The sequence below is a fragment of the Simochromis diagramma genome, unplaced genomic scaffold (assembly GCF_900408965.1).
Source record: "Simochromis diagramma unplaced genomic scaffold, fSimDia1.1 OVJJ01000802.1, whole genome shotgun sequence".
NCBI classification, from domain to species: Eukaryota; Metazoa; Chordata; class Actinopteri; order Cichliformes; family Cichlidae; genus Simochromis; species Simochromis diagramma.
This window is the reverse complement of record NW_024387492.1, coordinates 6043841-6061420: the sequence shown is the minus strand read 5'-3', so window position 1 is coordinate 6061420 and position 17580 is coordinate 6043841. Positions and strand designations below refer to the sequence as shown.

General features: G+C 40.3%; 1 protein-coding gene across 1 annotated transcript; it reads left to right on the top strand.

Annotated features, from left to right (window-relative positions):
• Nucleotides 1-2154: 2154 nt before the first annotated feature.
• On the top strand, nucleotides 2155-12840 carry LOC120724931 (band 4.1-like protein 2). The gene is made up of 7 exons (XM_040017462.1): nucleotides 2155-2265; nucleotides 5370-6038; nucleotides 7120-7248; nucleotides 7488-7586; nucleotides 7751-7831; nucleotides 9077-9188; nucleotides 9517-12840. The coding sequence occupies exons 1-6, from the start codon at nucleotides 2170-2172 to the stop codon at nucleotides 9176-9178; spliced, it is 1176 nt and encodes a 391-aa protein (XP_039873396.1). The 5' UTR covers nucleotides 2155-2169; the 3' UTR covers nucleotides 9179-9188; nucleotides 9517-12840.
• Nucleotides 12841-17580: the final 4740 nt, after the last annotated feature.

Below are 17580 nucleotides of genomic sequence, written 5' to 3'. Positions count from 1 at the left end.
TTTTTGTCCTTTCATTTTCTCGTGTTAGTTTCAGATTTGGTCTTTTAAATTTCTGTAATATTAGTCGGAGTGTTAAAAATTATATTGCATTAGAAACAACACTTTGTTGGTAGTTAACTCAGTCTTAATAAATATTTGGTCCTTATGATGTTTGAGTTGGAAACCTTTGCCACATTAAGAAAGACTTTTAAATAAATATATTTTAACATTTGTATTACATAATAATTTTTTTGTTTTATTTCACTCACTTAGCTGTTGTAATGTAATGTTACTGTTGTAATGGCCAAATATTTAATTTTTTGTCTGGTCACTGAGTCCTGGGACAACACAATGAGAAAATGAGCTTTAAATGCACTACTGAGATTGTTTACAACATTTAGCCGTTATTTGATTCTCAGTAGTCCTCAACAGTTTGAATTAATCTAGCCAAGTATTATGTGATGGTTATGTTTGTAGCCAATGTTGTCTGAGGGATAGAGATGAGATTAAGGGTGTTCCTGACAGAATAATCCCCAACTAAACACTAAAAAGATTTGCGTATGTGCACAACAGCAACATCAGCCTCTTTAGACCTTTATTCTTCTCCTTGCTCCTTGGAATTAGTTGAAGTTGTGTCAGAAACCTCAGTTTTGTATCTGCACAACAGTACAGCAGAAATGGGCTCTTGCAGAAAATTTCCCTGACTGAGTGGCTGCTCTGTGAATTGGACTGATGGTGACTTAAATGCATGCTCTGTGCATGTTGATTGCAGTTTTTAAATTTTTTATCTTGTTGTATCTGGATTCTCGATTGGTCAGAAGTTTTGATTATTGCCAGGCAGCTGTGTCTAACCTGACTAATCCAGCCTCCCTACACACACAGAGAGAGCTTTCTTCTGTTTTCTGGTGATTGGCTGCCAAAAAGTCAAGTGATCTGTGGTGCGATAACATACTAAAACAACAAAACCTGTGTGTGAAGCATGGGGCTGATAGTGATCCGTTGCACTAGAGTAGTCTACACACTAATCAGTGTTAGCTGAAATGTTAAACGTGGTTAGAGCAGACTGAACAAGTATTTTTCTCCTCAGTATGTTGTGCCAGTGTCTCTGTGTTGGATTAAATCCTGCGCCTTCTCAGTACATTAAGAAAATTTGTCTAATTTATCTCAATTTCATGAAATGTCTCCATGCTTGTGTGAATGAGATGAGGAACAGATGGAGGCAGACCTGGTGGAAAAGATACCTGATGTGTAACAAAACAACTATTACTAATGACAGTAAAGTCAATGGAAAAGTGAAAACTAATACTAAACTAAACAAATAAACTAATAATAAGTAAGCAGTCAGATAGGAATAAAGGGTAAGGGAGAGGCAGACTAGCACTACCAGCTCCATGCTCTGCAGATGCCATTCCTGGTCTGTTTCAAGGGAAAAGTCCTTACAAGATGGTGGGCCTTGTTTCACTGCAGCTTGCTGTAATTCATAAGTAATCAGCCGTCATGCACAAATTGTGAAACAACTCCAGTAAATCAGTATTTTCAGTGAGTATCAAAAGACAACTTAGCTGTTTAAATGTCTTATAGGTCTTTTTTTACACTATATTTCAACCTGTCGCAGATTTGATGTGACAGAATTTGCTGATAGTTGTATACAGTCAGATGATCAAAAATCACCGATATTGGCTTATATGTGGGGTGCATAGCTAGTGATAAGTCATGATATGATTTCAAGGCTTTTTAAACAATTGCTGCAGTGAAGCACGGCGTCCATCTTGTTTCCCTTCATATTGACAGACTAATGTTCCTGTGACCACAATTTTTCCCTCCCCGTCCCTTTCTCCTTTTATCCGTCCCCATTTCTCCTTCACTATCCCCCTCCTTCTTTTCCTTCCTTCCTTTTCACATCATTTTTCTGTCTCTTGATCTTGCTCTCCCTTTTTTTTTTAAACTCTCCTTCTACTCTGGCTTTTACTTCCTCTTTTCCTCTTTACTTCTCACATCTCTTACATCCCATGTTTCCCACCTTTCTGATCTTTCATCACTCACATTCATGTCATTCACTCTCTGCCTGCCTCCTACCTCCCCTTCCCCTTATACCTATCCTTTCCTCCCCCTCCCCATTAGGACCATGATAAGACCCAAGAAGAGGTTCTGAAAACACCAAGCTAGCATTAGCCAGCTAAAACGCTCCTTATGGAAGCTCCACCTCCCTCTCCTCCTCAGCCCAACCAGTGGGAGAAACGGCTCACCTCCTCTCCTGCTACGATACGTTTGCAACAGCAACAAGTGGTACGTCTGTCTGGATGTTTTTGTCACTGCAAGACACATGAACTGCAGATAGTTTAGTCTACAACAATAGTGCAGGCGATGGAGCGTTATGCAGAGGATTTCAGTTGTGTCTTTTGCTGTAGAAACACAACATTGCAGTCCCTGTTAGTAAAAAAAAAAAATGTTTTGACCTTTTTTTTTCTAATTCAAAGTTTTCTTCTTTTTGTTTTGGAGCGCAGTCTGTATCACTACACCCACTGCTTTCTTTTTATCGCTTATATTTGAATGGGTTTTTTGGAGTGTGCCAACTTTATGGCAGCAGATTTTTAATCTGCACTCTGTTACTTGGTGCCGTGGTGGTGTTTCCACAGCGTGTTCATTATAGCTCATCCATCACTTAACGATAATTTCTGGGTTTTCCTTTGAAGAAAACTGACCAAACATCAATAACTGTTCATTCCCTCCCAGCAGGACTGATGTTACGTTGGAGTTTTGACAGCACATGGGTTTCTACTTCATTTCAGTTCTACTCAAAACCAATTTTCTGATTTCTGTCTGTTTCTAGTTTACTCTGTAATAGTGGTGTAACAATTCTTGAAATCCACAGATTTGTGCATACTTTGCACTTTTGGATCCCCATTAGCTGACGTCAGGAAAGAGTAGTAACTTCTTTCTCTTCTTTTGGCTTTTCTCAGGTTATCCTATTTAAGATCTTATCTTCTAATATACACTTTGAATAGGTCTTAAGCATCCACAGGTTCACACACTTTACTAAGAGTGTTTGCTCAACAGCTGTTTCCCATCCTATATTTACACATCCTTATAACAGCAATGCAAAAACTGCTGTTACACATGCCAAAACAGTCCTTTACTGTTGAAGTTTGGCTAATATACACACAGGAAGCAGCTACTAGCTTAACTACTCCTGTGGCTATCATAAGAAGTGACGTCTAGAACTGTTACACCTCTACTATGTAATCATAAAGCATTTCTTTGTACATCTGTATGCTTTTGAGGATGATTTCTCTTTTGGCTTTTCTCCTATATAAGATCTTATCGTCTGTCTCATTTGTTCATGCTTCTGTTGTGTCTTCTCTCTGTCCTTTTTATTGTGTGTTGCTATAGAGTCTTGCAGAGGAGATAGCGTCAGTTCTTTTCAGTAGACACACTGACATTGGACTTGATTCAACCGCTAAGGCTGCCTGCATTTTTCCTGAACCACCACTAGATGCTGTTAAAACTACAAGTTCTGCTGCTACTTCTTCTTCCGCTGCTGTCTGCAGTTTTTCTGCACCACAAAGGCCTCTTGCAACCCTATCTACCGCCCTCTCTGCCACTGAGGTGCTTCTGCTACTACCAAGCATTTAGGAGTCGCTTTACTTTAATTCAAAAACATAAACTACTCAGGATTGTTGGTTAAAGGGGAAGTTAATACCACAATCAAATATACATGTTTTTCTAGGCTGTAGTGCTGTTTACTTCGTCTTGGCTGTGAAGATTTCTGCCCTCTTGAATATAATAGATCAACTGCACTTGGCTTGAGCTGCTCAACACACCAAAATTGTAATAATGACACATTTACTCACCTGGATGTGAACTCTATGAGCCATTTTCTTTGTACCAAACTACACCTGCCAACCAAGCAAGGTAGATGCTTCCTTCTGCACAGTGATATGGCTAGATAAACTACAATCTAGAAGAAATACATGTATTTTTGATTTTAGGGTCACCTGTACCTTTAACCAATCGTCTTTCTGTTTAACTTGAGAGTAAACTGACGCATTGTAATTCTTCAGGTATCTAAGGATGCCTGCCAGATGCGTTTACAAACTAAAGGGGTTTAAGATGCCCATAATGCCTGCTGTAGATGCCGGATGAATGGTAGCGATAATTAGTTTGTGACGGCTCCATTCATCCCAAAAGAACGGGCACACAATGACCATAATGCATTTAATCTAAACCTACTCATCTATGAATGGGTGCATGGCTTTTGTTTTTTAACATTTATTTTTCCTATTTATTTTGCTAGTGATTGTAAATATGTGTGAATTTAATGCTAATGTACTAATCTGCTCCGTTTTATGATCTGTGCTTAAAAATAAATATATTAAAAGCAGCAGGTATTGAAGCAGCAGCTTTCGTAATGTAAAAAGAAAAGCTGAAATGGCAGCCAAATAATGTGCTTGGTTAGTGGCTTTTTTAAAAGGAGCTTTTAAAACTACACAAAAAGGTTTTCAAGTGAGGACTGAATCCATTATGATGTATTTTCGTGGTCGTCTCAAAGACACTGCTGACTTCAATACCACGCTTCTTTTGCCTTTTTATGTATGTGAAGATAACCTTTTTTATTTATTGATGTGGTATTCTCTTTAATCCATCTTTCATCTTTTTGTTTTACCTTTTCTTTTTGGTTCTTTTATCCCGTCTCTTTTCCCTGCTTCAGGGAACCTTATGCTTTATGGGGGTTGCATGAAAAAACAGTCCACCAGGCACAGAATAAGAGACAATAAAAGTGAGGGGGATTGGGCACAAATAACAAAGGCAGCCCATTCCCACATGCCGTGATAACAGACATCTTAATACTGCTAACATTGATGGTGTGTGATTAATAACGTCATGCTAACTTCTCTGTCACGCAGGTGAGTGTGCCCCAAACAGAAGCAGCCAACAGCTGATAACACGATCTCTGATACCAAAGAACCCGCAAAGGTGGTCCTGACCTTCTTCTATTAATTCCTCCAACCCTACATTCATGACAGTTTTTATCCATTACTTTCTTCATTCCTTCATTCATTTTCCACTTGCAGCTTAAATTTTCTGTTCCTGCTACACCCTTCATTATCTGTCCTCCCTTTCTTGTCTCTTTGTCAACAGTTCTTCATCTTCTTCTGTTGGTGTTACTTTATTATCTTTTAACTGAGCTTAATTTTTTCCCATTTATGTTCAATGATCATTTTATTCTTTTGTTTTCTTGTCTCCATGCGTTTGTTGTTGTGGTGTGTGTGTGCGCATGTGTGTTTGCGCACCTCATTGTGTTTGTGTCTGTGAACCGGGTGTACATGCGTGCTTGTGTGTGTGTGTGTGTGTGTGTGTGTGTGTGTGTGTGTGTGTGTGTGTGTGTGTAGACAACCGAGGTTGAAATCGAGGAAACTGTTGTCGTCCAAGAGATTTCCAGAGCTCCCAAACCTGGACTTGTCACGGTTGCAGCCAGTACCCCCGCTGCTCCTTCTGCAGAGCAGGAAATGAGGGAACAGGAAGTGGAAGTTCAAGAGGAAGCGGTGGTAGTTGAGGAAGCAAAGCCGAGGAAGGAAGAGAGCATTTCATCTGAGAGCGAGAGTGAAGAAGAAGCAGAGTACCATCCATATCTCCCTGTGTCCATCTCTCACACACAAATGCCTGAGGAGAAGGAAGAGGAAGAAGAGCAGGAGAAGCAAGAGGAAGATAAGACGCCAGAGCTACAGGTGTTGGCTTCAGATGCTTCTTCTCTTCCAGCTGATGTCATCCAGCCTGCAGAAGAAACCCGTCGAGAAGAAGTGGAGTCCAAGAAGGAGGACGACACAGAGACAGAGAAGACAACAAATGCCGAGGAAGAGAAAGAAGTTGAGCGTGAGACTGAGGAGAGCACAGATGATCCGATGGTGACGCCCGATGAAGCTCCTAACGGCCTCACCCTGCCTGAGGAGGGTGTGACTGTAATGGATGCTCGTGCAGAAGAAGAGGAGGAGCCTAAAATGAACGGAGAGCCCTCGCTCACTGAAGCAGAGCCGCTGCCACAGGTTATTTGTTGCTCTGAGGTAAAGTCTTCACTGGGCCGACTGCGGAGCTTCCCCGGGCTTTGATCCCTCTCCTGCCAACTATAGAAACACCCACTTTTTTCCTTCCCTGCTTTTGAGAGCGCCGGTTTCCTTCCTGCTTGTGTGAATATTTAAGCCCCATGTACATCCTCACACTCATCTTCATCCTATGAAAATACAAGCTTTATATTAGTATGCTCAAAACTGCCGAAACCAAGGAGCAGTGCTTTAAAGTTACAATTCACCACCATTGTTTTGGTGTTCATATTGATTCACCTACATGAATATTTTCAGTCTTTATTTTAATTTACATAAACATACATTTGACTTTCTTTCATATCTGCTGTTGTCAGATACCATTCATACCATTATCATGTCCCACGCAGTGTGGTGTGTTGCTACTTTTTTTTTTTTTTTAGTGTTGTGAAGTAAATGGGGCCTAAGTGGGAAATGCATGGTGCTGTTAGGTGTGTTTTTGTTTTGTTTTCTTTTTGCTTTGCATGCTGCATTTTGATATGTGCGTATCCTCCGCGTGTTTGGCAGTGATGCTCCTCTTTCTGTTTAATTGGCGTGTTGTGGTCGTCACAGTGACAGTGTTGTGGAAATCATCATTGCCAACCACTCATCTTTGTACCTTGTTTACATTATAGTAGCTGTTTTGAGTCCCACTTGTCATATTGGCTCATTTTTTTATGCACGTTGGTACAGTGTTAGGCTGCATGTGAACGCCAAAGATATCTCCATAGTTGTCCTTCTGCCGTAGCTCTTTTATTACATTGCATTGCAGACGTTGTCTTACTTGTGTTTCTCATGGTTTTGTCTGCATGGCTTTTGGAGCTCTTGCTTCTGTGCATGAGTTTTGCTGCAGTGGCTCACATGTGCTGTTTACATCTACATGTACTGGTGTTTCCTGCACAAAAATATTCTCAAAATGATGATGATAGAAGATGATTTTGAAGACAGATTTGTCAACTGCATAGATAAAAATTTCTTTTTTCCCCATGTCTGCCTCAGGTTTAATATATTAACTCTCTTCCCTCCCCCCCCCCCCTCCTCACTCCTCTCTCTGCTCCCTCCCCAGCCGCCTGTGGTAAAGACAGAAATGGTGACTATATCAGACACGTTTGCAGCCCAGAAAACCGAGATAGCCACTAAAGAAGTGCCCATCGTACATACGGAAACCAAGACCATCACATACGAGGCTGCGCAGGTGCAAACACGAGAGAGAAAAAAACGGAGAAGCTTGTTTAGTTTTTCCCCATGTGTGTCACCATCCGTGGTTCATATTGTTTGTGTGAAATATTTAGACCGATCGTTGCTACGTCAGCAAAGTGCTTCCTTTCTAGCTACAGTGCATGACGCCATCTTTTCATTCTGCTCCTACAGGAAACGAGTTTTATTTATTTATTTATTTTAAACATCAGCTAATGATCTCTTTTTGTCTCTCAGTTGGATGGTAATGGTGATGGTGAGCCTGGAGTGTTGATGACTGCTCAGACAATCACCTCTGAATCTTTGTGTACTACAACAACCACACATATTACCAAGGTACGAACAGACACCCACCCCAAAACACACACGCGTTCATTTCTGTTGAGCCTGTGTCTTTGTGACATAACATAATTTCATTATGTCCCCCATCTTAATTTAAATGCTGTACTGCAGCCATTTGCAAACTGCCCAATTTGAAATGTGATGATCTTTTGTTGCAGACGCTAAAGGGCGGTCTATCAGAGACGAGGATTGAAAAACGCATCGTCATTACTGGAGACTGTGACATCGACCACGACCAGGTCAGTTTTCAGGGACGCAGCCTTTCCCCTCTGCTTCGCCTCGTGTTCCAACAACTTGGCTCACGGGGTCTTTTCTTCCCACCAAACGTGGATGGTGTGAAAGTCTCTAAAAGAGTCATCTTAGATAAATAAACCACATCCAAGTCCAAACTTGGCAGCTTTAAATTTAAGATCCTTGTTCTGCAGATTGACTCATAAGGAAATAATTTTCTCTCATTTAGAAGATTTAAGGGAATAGATGGGTTTCTGGGACATGTCAATCATGTTACTTGCAGTCTTAATGCTACATTTTATTTTTGAAATCACTTATTTGACACACGCCATCAGATCCACCCATATTCCACTCATTGTTGGAATCTGCTGCTGTGACTTCTTCACCACATCTTTTCATGTATAAAATGTTGGCATACTGCTTTTTTTCCCCTCCTGCAGTGACTAATTTCACGTACTATGTTTTTCTGTGATTGTCACATTTCCTCAGTGACAATCAGAGTACAGTAAAATACACACTGCACAGAGGATATCACATCTCAGTTAGTCCAGTCCAGATGTATGAAAATTGATCTTTTTTAAATACTTTAAACTAGCTTCCTAAAGACCCCAGCAAAAGTAATTGATCCATTCTGCCAGCCTTAATTTGAGCCATCTCTTAATTATGCATGAACCTGAGGTTGGCAATTTTTTGTGCACTGTTTGCCAGATTCAGATACTTAAAAAGCAATACCAAAAGTCTCATTGTCCATATTGGGGTGTAGCGATACAGGTACTTAGGCAGTGCCACATTTGTTGAGAGTGGTTGCTAGCAGGTTGCCACAGTCTCCAGTAGATAACATGGAAAACTCCAGAGAGATCTTTTCACCTGTGTGAATAGCTTCATGGGAATTCATGTCAAACTGCATGTAGCCCTGAAATGTTTGGGACGGTAAATGTCTCTTTCATCTCTTTGCATGCTCGTCTTTTTGTTTAAGTTGCCTGTCTGGTTTAATTCGCTGGATTTACACAAAAACAACAGATTTGGATATCACTGAGATGGGTTTTATTTGAGTGAATTCTTCTTCTAAATGCATTTTACTTGATCCGAAGAAGTAAAATGTCACACTGACTGTAAATCCAGCACATATGTCTTTTTCTGTTTGCTTCTTCTTTTATTTTTCATTTAACTCCACCATTTCCCCCCCCTCCTTCCCCCTCCACTGCCTGCTGTGCTCGGTGCTTCCACCATGTGGTTGCCCATCGGTACTGCAGGCACTGGCCCAGGCCATTAAGGAGGCCAAAGAGCAACATCCTGACATGTCTGTTACCAGAGTGGTGGTTCATAAAGAAACTGAGCTGGCTGAGGAGGATTGACTGAACTCAGGTAATGATAAAAATAGTAGCTTATCATCATCATCATCATCATCATCATTATTATTATTATTATTATTATTATTATTATTATTATTATTAATCTTTTTATATTTGATGGGGAAAGGTTTATTTAGCGGTGCATGTGGAGAAGCTGCTAAAGAAACCAGCTGCCATCACACATGCTGCAACAGTTGAAAAGAGAAAAAGGGAAAAGAGGCATTAGATTTTGGAAGGAGTACAAGGAGAACATTTCGATTAGGAAACCAGTGTCGTTTCATCATCGTAGTGCCCCAGGCTGATTACTCCCCCACCCCCCCACCCCCTCTCTTTTTCCCCAGAGCTGAAGGGCCCGTCATGACTGTTTTTCTTTCTCTGTCGAACGACCTTCATCACCCACGACGATCGGCCTTGACTGACGGGAGAGGAGGAGGAGGAGGAGGAGAAGAAGAGGAGCTTAAAGAACAGGGAGAGAAGGGTTTGACAAATGGACCGAAGTTGCCACTCTCTTCCTTTCTTATTGTCTGTGGTGCGATCTAAATCCCTCACTGCAAAACCAAGAAAAAGAAAAAAAAAAAAAAATCTCTCATTGTTTCTGAGGGAACAAAAAGAACCACTTTGTTAGCATAACAATTGTAGCTTTTTATTTTTTTTTTTTAGTTGTGCTTTTTCTGTAACTGTTTTATAAACAGATGATAGCATGTTTGTCTTCTATCACAAAGATGAAACTAGGGATGCACTGATAACCAATCTGGATGAAACTGTATCCTTGCATTGATCATTTTGTACCAGTACTGATGACCTTCAGCTAAAGTTTCTTACAAAAACAGCACGCTGAGATGCTCAAGTAGAGAAAGCTTTTTATCATAACAGTGAGGTTATGCACCTGTACTTGGGTTCCGGTGCATTGGCATAGAAAGGTAACTTGTTAAATTACAGCTCCCCCTCTTGCTTCATGGTGATGTAAATGGAGAGTAATATAATAGTTTATAAGGAACATGAAGGAAACAGGGTGTCACAACTTGGTCTGCTCTTTTTTTTTATAATTAATATAACACAATCACTCTCACATATTCACAGGTGAATGGTAGAAACGTTGCACCTCACATTATCACTTCTACTTCCTGATCATTAGAGAAGAGCGGGAGCTGTAACTTCAACATCTGCAGGAGAGTCATCCAGGTCTTTTGGTTCTGTTATTTCTTTTTTTTTTTTTTTCCTGTATAGTTATTATTCATCCACATTCCTTGTGTGTGACTAGCAGCCGAGTGAGTGCATTTTCAGTTCAATTCACTTTTTTTGCTAAACTGGAAGAAGAGACGGGTTTTGAACATTTTAAATAGGGTCGGCGAGCCTCAGCAGTAGTTCGAAAATGTAGGTGGAATAATTCCATCAATTTTACAGTTTTAAAATTTTTTTAAGCTAAACTGAAGGTGGATTTGAACTGAAAATGACAACTTCTGCACAGTAAAAATGAAGGTTATCAATGGGAGCAGCTTTTCACTCCCCAGGCTCGTCCACTGTACGACACTAACCATTCCCGCTGGGCCTGAGGGGGAGCGAGGGAGACATAAACTGACTTTGGATTGGGAGACCGGAGCTGTAAAGTGAAGGATAATTGGGAGATTGCCCGATAAGTACCAGGGAATAAAAGAGAATTTGAATAATAATGCATGTTTTCTTGCATCCCACAGTGAAGTATTTTAATATTCTGAAGGCTTAATGCATAATGCAAAATTAATACTGCTATTTAAATTATTCAGAATGAGTTTTGTGCTCCAACTAGCACAGGTACCAAAATGAGGATGACTTGAAAGGAGCTCAGACTCAAATTAATGCAGCCTGCTAACTGCCAAGGAGCCCGTTTGCCGCCGTAGTTCAGCTCAGTTCATCGCCGGCTTTTTTTCATACCTGCTTGATATGATAGATTATGGGATTAAATTCAGCATGTCTTCACGCAGTTTAATCTTCCAGGAGTCTCGAGTGAGTCTAGGTAGGACGCTACCACGTCAATTGGTTTGAGAGCGTGTGGACTATCTCTGCTCATACAGCGCGTCGGGCTGCTTTGTAACTGTTTCACTACAGCTAAACGTTTCTCTGCATGTTCTTTTTGTTTTTATTTTGGTTGCATTTCATTCAGCCGATTTCCACGTTGTTCACCACAAAAAAACCGCAACGCTCTGAATCTGTCACCACACTTCAAACTGAGGCAAAAAAAACAAAAGTTACAACGCACCAGCCAAAATGCAGCTTAAAGGGAAGTGTATCAGAAGGTTTGAAGTGCTCTTGAAACCCCCTAAATGGAAACTCATTATGTTTTATTCATTTTCTGTCCTTTTACTCTGCAAAAAACAAAAAAAGAAAGTGAACTAAATTGTAGCTTTGTGTAAATATTGGGGGCATTAAATGTGCTAGGTGCTTGGTCTCGTGCATTTACTTTGACGCGCATTTTTAGCATAAGCAGCAAAAAGGCAAAGTCATGTTCTCCTGAAATTTAGCTGATTGTAAGTGAAGAAGTGCCACTGATTTAGTATAATAAACATTCCACCTTAGACTGGTCTGGATTAATCTACGTCTCCCTCTTTGACTGGACGTGTTTTAAATGGGAGACAAAAGGACATTTTATTTCATTTTTAGAAATAAAAAAGGAAGAAAAAACTGCTAATCAGCTTTTTAACTTGATGAGTAATCACTGCCCAATTTGACCCATTTTAAAACTTTTGTAGTTAAGCGTGCTCATCAAACTGAGAGCTGAAGCTTTTTTAAAATCAGGAAACGCAGGTCTGAGCTCTACTATGCAGTTAAATGACATTCCACGAGGGGGAAGCTTTAACCTCGAACCCTCTTGTAAAGAGACAAAGCAGCAGAAAAGCTTTTTTTTTTTTCTTTATAGAAATGTAAACCGTGCAACACTAGGCAGCTTTGGAAGCTTTTGATGTTCCAAAAAACAAACAAACAGAAAAAAAGCCTTTGGTAATATCACAGTGACCACATTTGTAGATTTTTCTTTTTCATAATTTCTCATCTTTTCTCTGTGATCTAGTTGTTTAAAGGTGGGATTTCTTGTTCCCCCTCCATTTTGCATATTTGTAAAATTGTTGCAGTGTCGTTGTTTTTTTTTGAAAACCACTACAAATGGAAATTTCTGCCACTGTTTTCCTTTTTGTACGTTTAGCCTGAGCTTTAATCGCTTTTCCAGGTTCTTCTGGGCTCTCTTAGCCAATCACATGAGCTTTGAGGCTGCGGAATCGGATTTTCCCAAATGTGTCATGTTACGTTAGGTTACACCAAGAAACGTTTTACCAACCTCTACGCCTGTGAATCCACATCAGAGAACGTTAAATCCACATGGTGTCATAGCAGGTTATAATTGGAGGATCCTCTGAACACTTAAATCTCAGGCTTTGTTTCACACTCTGGAGAAACGGGAAACCAGCACAGTTTTTATATTTTATTAATAAAATAAAACTCACACAAACAAAGGAAACTTTACAGAAACTCATTTTGGAAAACCTACCAACTGCCTCATTGCTCTCTGTTAGCTAACCAGTGATCACCAGTAGGGTTTTTTCTGTCTAGCAGCTTAAATGTCTTGTATCTCCCCCCACACAGCCACTCCTCCCCCCCTGTGTAACACTGTTTAAATAAAGGATTGTTATACTCGCTTCATTTCCTCATTCATTTTTTTGGAAGTGTGATTGAAAATGTGTGCAGCATATTTATTAGACATAATACCTAAAACTTAAATCCATGTGTAAATTATGCTTTTTAATTCATGTCAGTCGGGTGAGGCAGACGACGTCGGTGTCTTCAATGTCCAGCGTGATGTGGCCCCTCAGGAGAGAGCACATAGTGTCATATACAGAGGGTGTTCCTTCATTTGTGTTAAAATGTGTCCGTTCATGACTGTCAGGCGCAGAAATGAGATCCAGCCTTTCTTCTGTGCCGTCCTCTGTGGACATGCCTGTGGGTGGCGCTGATGGAGCTTCTGTCCTGCGCTAGCTTCAACAGATCAGCGTCAGCTGTGGATGAAAGATTAGAGATGAAGACTAAAAACAGAAGAAAACTGGAATGTTATGAGCTCTATGTGTAATATTTTAGTCTTTTTAACATTTACTATTGTAACTAGAATGAAGTTTAATTTTGTTATTTATACAATATTTTATATAAGTTTTATATATTCCACTTTGAATTAATTTAGACATTATTAACAGAATGGCCCAGGGGAAGAAGCTGTTAGTGAGTCTGGAGGTGTGGGACCTGATTGACCCGAGGCACCGACCAGAGGGCAGTGGGGCAAACGGGTGGTGGGTGGGGTGCAAATGGTCACCTGTGATGACCCTAGTTGTCTTGAGACAGGAGGATTTAAGGATAGCCTGGCAGAGGGTAGTAGATGATTTTTCTGGGCAGTGTTAATTTACACTGTGCACAGCCTTTTTTCCCTCAGTTATCAACTGAGTACCAAACACCCAGGCAGTATAGGAGAGCACGCTCTCCATTCAAGCAAGGTAGAAGGCTGGCAGCAGCTTGTGGTCCAGGTTGTTCTTCCTGAGGACATGGAGGAAGTGCAGCCACTGTTGGCCCTTCCTTACTAGAACATTGGTGTTGTGGGTCCAGGTGAGATCAGTGGAGATGTGGGTGCCCAGAAACCTGAAGGTGGAGACATATTCCACCTGTTCTCCATTGATAATGAGATGGGAGTGGAGCTCTCTGCGCCTCTATTACGAGTTCTTTTGTTTTAGGGACTGCCTGCTGTGCTCGGTGCTGCCACTGTGTGGTTGCCCAGCACCAGGCAAGTACTTAGGTATAGTAGGCTCTGCTTAAAAAAATGCTCAGTTGGTGTTAAGAAGCCCCAAACTGTGCCATGAAAACATCCCCTACATCATTATGGTTGTAACCAGTGGCTATTTGAGTTTATGTTGCTTGAAGAAGTCTGACCAGTCTTCTGTAACATCAACAAGGCATTTTCACCAAGGAAACTGACGCTCACTGCCACTTTCCTTTTTTTGTTTTTATCTTTTAGCAATGCTGGTACCTTGTGTGACTTGCCAGTTCCGTTGGCACTAATTCACCCCATACCATTTCAGATGCAGGCTTTTGAACTGAGTGCGTATAACAATTCGGCACTCAACAATTCACCTCTTTATGCAGTGTCCAAAAAGAATTTCAAACTTTGACAGAACAGTTTTCCACTCTGTCTCAGTCCAGCGTTCATGTTCACGTATGTCTTTGCACGATAAAGCTTTAACCTGCATGTGTTGATGGCACAGTATTCACAGACAGTGATTACAGGAAGTGTTCCTGAGCCCATGAAGTAGTTTCCGTGCCCGAATCATGTCTGTTTTTAACACAGTGATGGCAATTAACCTAATTAGTTGCTAAATGTTCCTCTGGCTGTTTCTTTTACTTTCCCAGCCTTTTGTTGCACTTTCCCCAACTTTGACACACATTACTGCCATTAAATTCAAAATGAGCTAATATTTTTCATCAAATAGTAAAATGTCTGTAAGACTCTTTCTACTGTTGTGATTTGCCATCTAGAACACAGACCCAGATTTGTTTCTCACCAACATAAATGGAAGCTTTGTGTAATTTGAGCACCACTGACAAACAGTATGCGATTGATTACCTGTAAATGATTGTAATTAGCATGCGAATAAACAGCAGACAATGTAAAATCACTAAAAATTGCACACTTTCTTGCTTTGATGCCCAATCACGCCCAGCAGTCATTCCCACATGGTTGTCTTTTAAAAACGGGTCACAAAAGAGTCAGATTTTCTCAAAAAGCAGCTGGAGTTCCCCATGATTGATTTTTCTACACATGAATAATCTTTTTATTAATATATCCACTTTGAACCAGAGCAGATGGTGAAAGCACAGCCATGATCATAACAGGATGTGTGCACATGTCTATGTTTTATGGCCGCACAAAGAACAAAGGGGTCCGATTTAGCCGGCAAAAGCAACACCTGCGCACACACATAGATGAAGGAAAAGGCATGTTTCCAGGTTTTTCATGTGTTGAGTAATCTAAAGCCTGTGGCAGTCCTCTCTCACTACGCATCCACAAAAACCAGGCCAGTGTAACTAATTGTCAGAGTGTAGTTTAGTTTGGGTTCTTTGTTGTTTACCTGTGGGTCACGTGAGTTGTAATATACTGTTCAAATAATACTATGAGTGAGTATGAGAAATGCCCACCCTGTCTGAGTTTCCAACTGAGGAGGATGATCAGTGCTAGCAGCAGCAGAGAGACAGACAGGAAGAGCATCAGTCCAAACAGCCACACTGGAAAAAAGCTGCCTGCATCACTGTTTGACATCGTGATGCTTCCCTGCAGGAACAGAGCCAGATCAGCCCAGGGGGAAGTCAGCACAGCCATGTTAGTCCTGTGAAGCAACAGAAACGGGGAGAACATCAGGTCTGCTGTGGCGATATGATCACAGAACACATCAACGCGAGTACTTTAATGTGTCGGACAGACAACAGCTAAGTTTTAGGTTAAATAACAAATAAGTAACAGTAGTGCTGACGACTTTTCTTTCAGTTAAAGCCCAAAATCTCTTTGGTCTGCAGCTGCTTTTGTAGTATGAAGCATTTACTGTACAAGAAACGTACACTAGCAAGTACCAGCTTAACCCCCCACACCTAGTGTATCATATTTGATACATGAGTTTTTGAGACTAACCCCTCTGAAAAAAATTAAAAAAATAAATTTAGTAATAAATATTTTGCCAAAACAAAACCCAACAACAAATATGATATAAATTAAAACTCAAATATGTGAATTGGCCACCTCTCCCTGAGCCTGGGAGTTTTTCCTTCCCACTGTCGCCAAAGTGCTTGCTCATAGGGGATCACGTGATTGTTGGGGGTTTCTTTGTTTTATTATTGTAGGGTCTACCTTGCAATATAAAGAAAATAAAATTCAAATAAAATTGAATTGAAAATAGAACTTTATTTTCAGAATTACAATTGCCTGGCAATTATTTCATGGTTCAGGCTTTAAAGGGTTAATAAAAGCAGACTATTTTTAGTAGCCAAGCGTGTGTATGCCAATCAAAGGTTGGAATAAACACCAGACATCAAATAAGAAACATGTTTTCCAAATTTCTTTTAAATCGATTTCTCAGTACAACCATTCTGTGTGTAGTTTTCGCTTCCGGTTGATTGGTTTTAGTTAAGGGTGGAACTGAATAAACTTGTATACATTCTCAAACCAATGATCTTAGAACATACACAACCAGAGTAGCTGTCCCTTTGGATCAGATTCAGAATAAACTGTATTGTCATTGCACCGTATGGTTAAAAACTACAACACAACAAAAAGGGACATATCGGGGAACGTCTTTGATCAGCATTTAATCCTGATATGTTTTCTTTTGAACTTGCCTAGGACATGCTGTGTGCTCATCAGAGGCAACCGCAATCAATGACCATTGCACAGCTGCAGGCTGTACTCATCCAGGAATGGACATCTGGACACTACACAGATGGGTGATTGCTTAAATATGTATTTCTATATGATTAGAAGTGTAAACTGTGACAATGCAACACTCCAGACTTGCAGCAATGTTGCTTCCATGCTTGGTGTTAAAGCCTCTATAGTCTAAATTATGGATAATCCTTTGCAGTCATGACATTTATATATTTTGTGTTTCAAACACTGGTTTTGATACAAAGTTTAGAATGATATTTATTTAAAATAATAATTCCCTGCAGGTTCAGCTAACCTTGCTGAAACTTGAATCATAGTTTTCATCCCTTTCAAGCGGCCTTGTCGGTCTCAGTGCAGGTTATGAAATGATAATTGTAACATGTAATCTATTGTTCGAGTTCCTTCGCACGCGTTTTCCCTCATTCACATGAACACGTGCTTTTATGGATTCACTTGTGTCCATGTACACACAGTGTATTTGGAAAATATTCACACTGCAGAGTTGTAACTTTTTTTTTAAACAAAGTATCGAGGGAAGGCTGCGACAGCTTACGTACACGTTATAAAGTTGTGTTTGATTTTTAACGAAATTGCAGTTTAAAGCTATTTTTTCCCACTTTCTCATTATGGGGTGAAATAAAAAATAAATCTGTTTTGGAAGAAGGCTGTAACATGACAAAATGTGGTCATGTGAGGTGCTGTGAGTACTTTCCAGATGCGCTCTGAGTGGCATGTTCCCAAAAGCTTTGTATTAGGAACAAGACTGTTTGATCTCGGTCATGGTTTAGACTAAAATACAAAAGTTCACGGCAGTTTCACCACTTTTTTTTTTTTCTCAAAAGCTCCATTTTCTTGGTTGCCTGGGTTACATGTCCCCTCAGAGGAGCGTTGAAAACATGCACGATGCAAGCAAGAAATGTACTTCCACTTAAAGTACAGTTCATACAGTTCATGTCCACGGACAAAT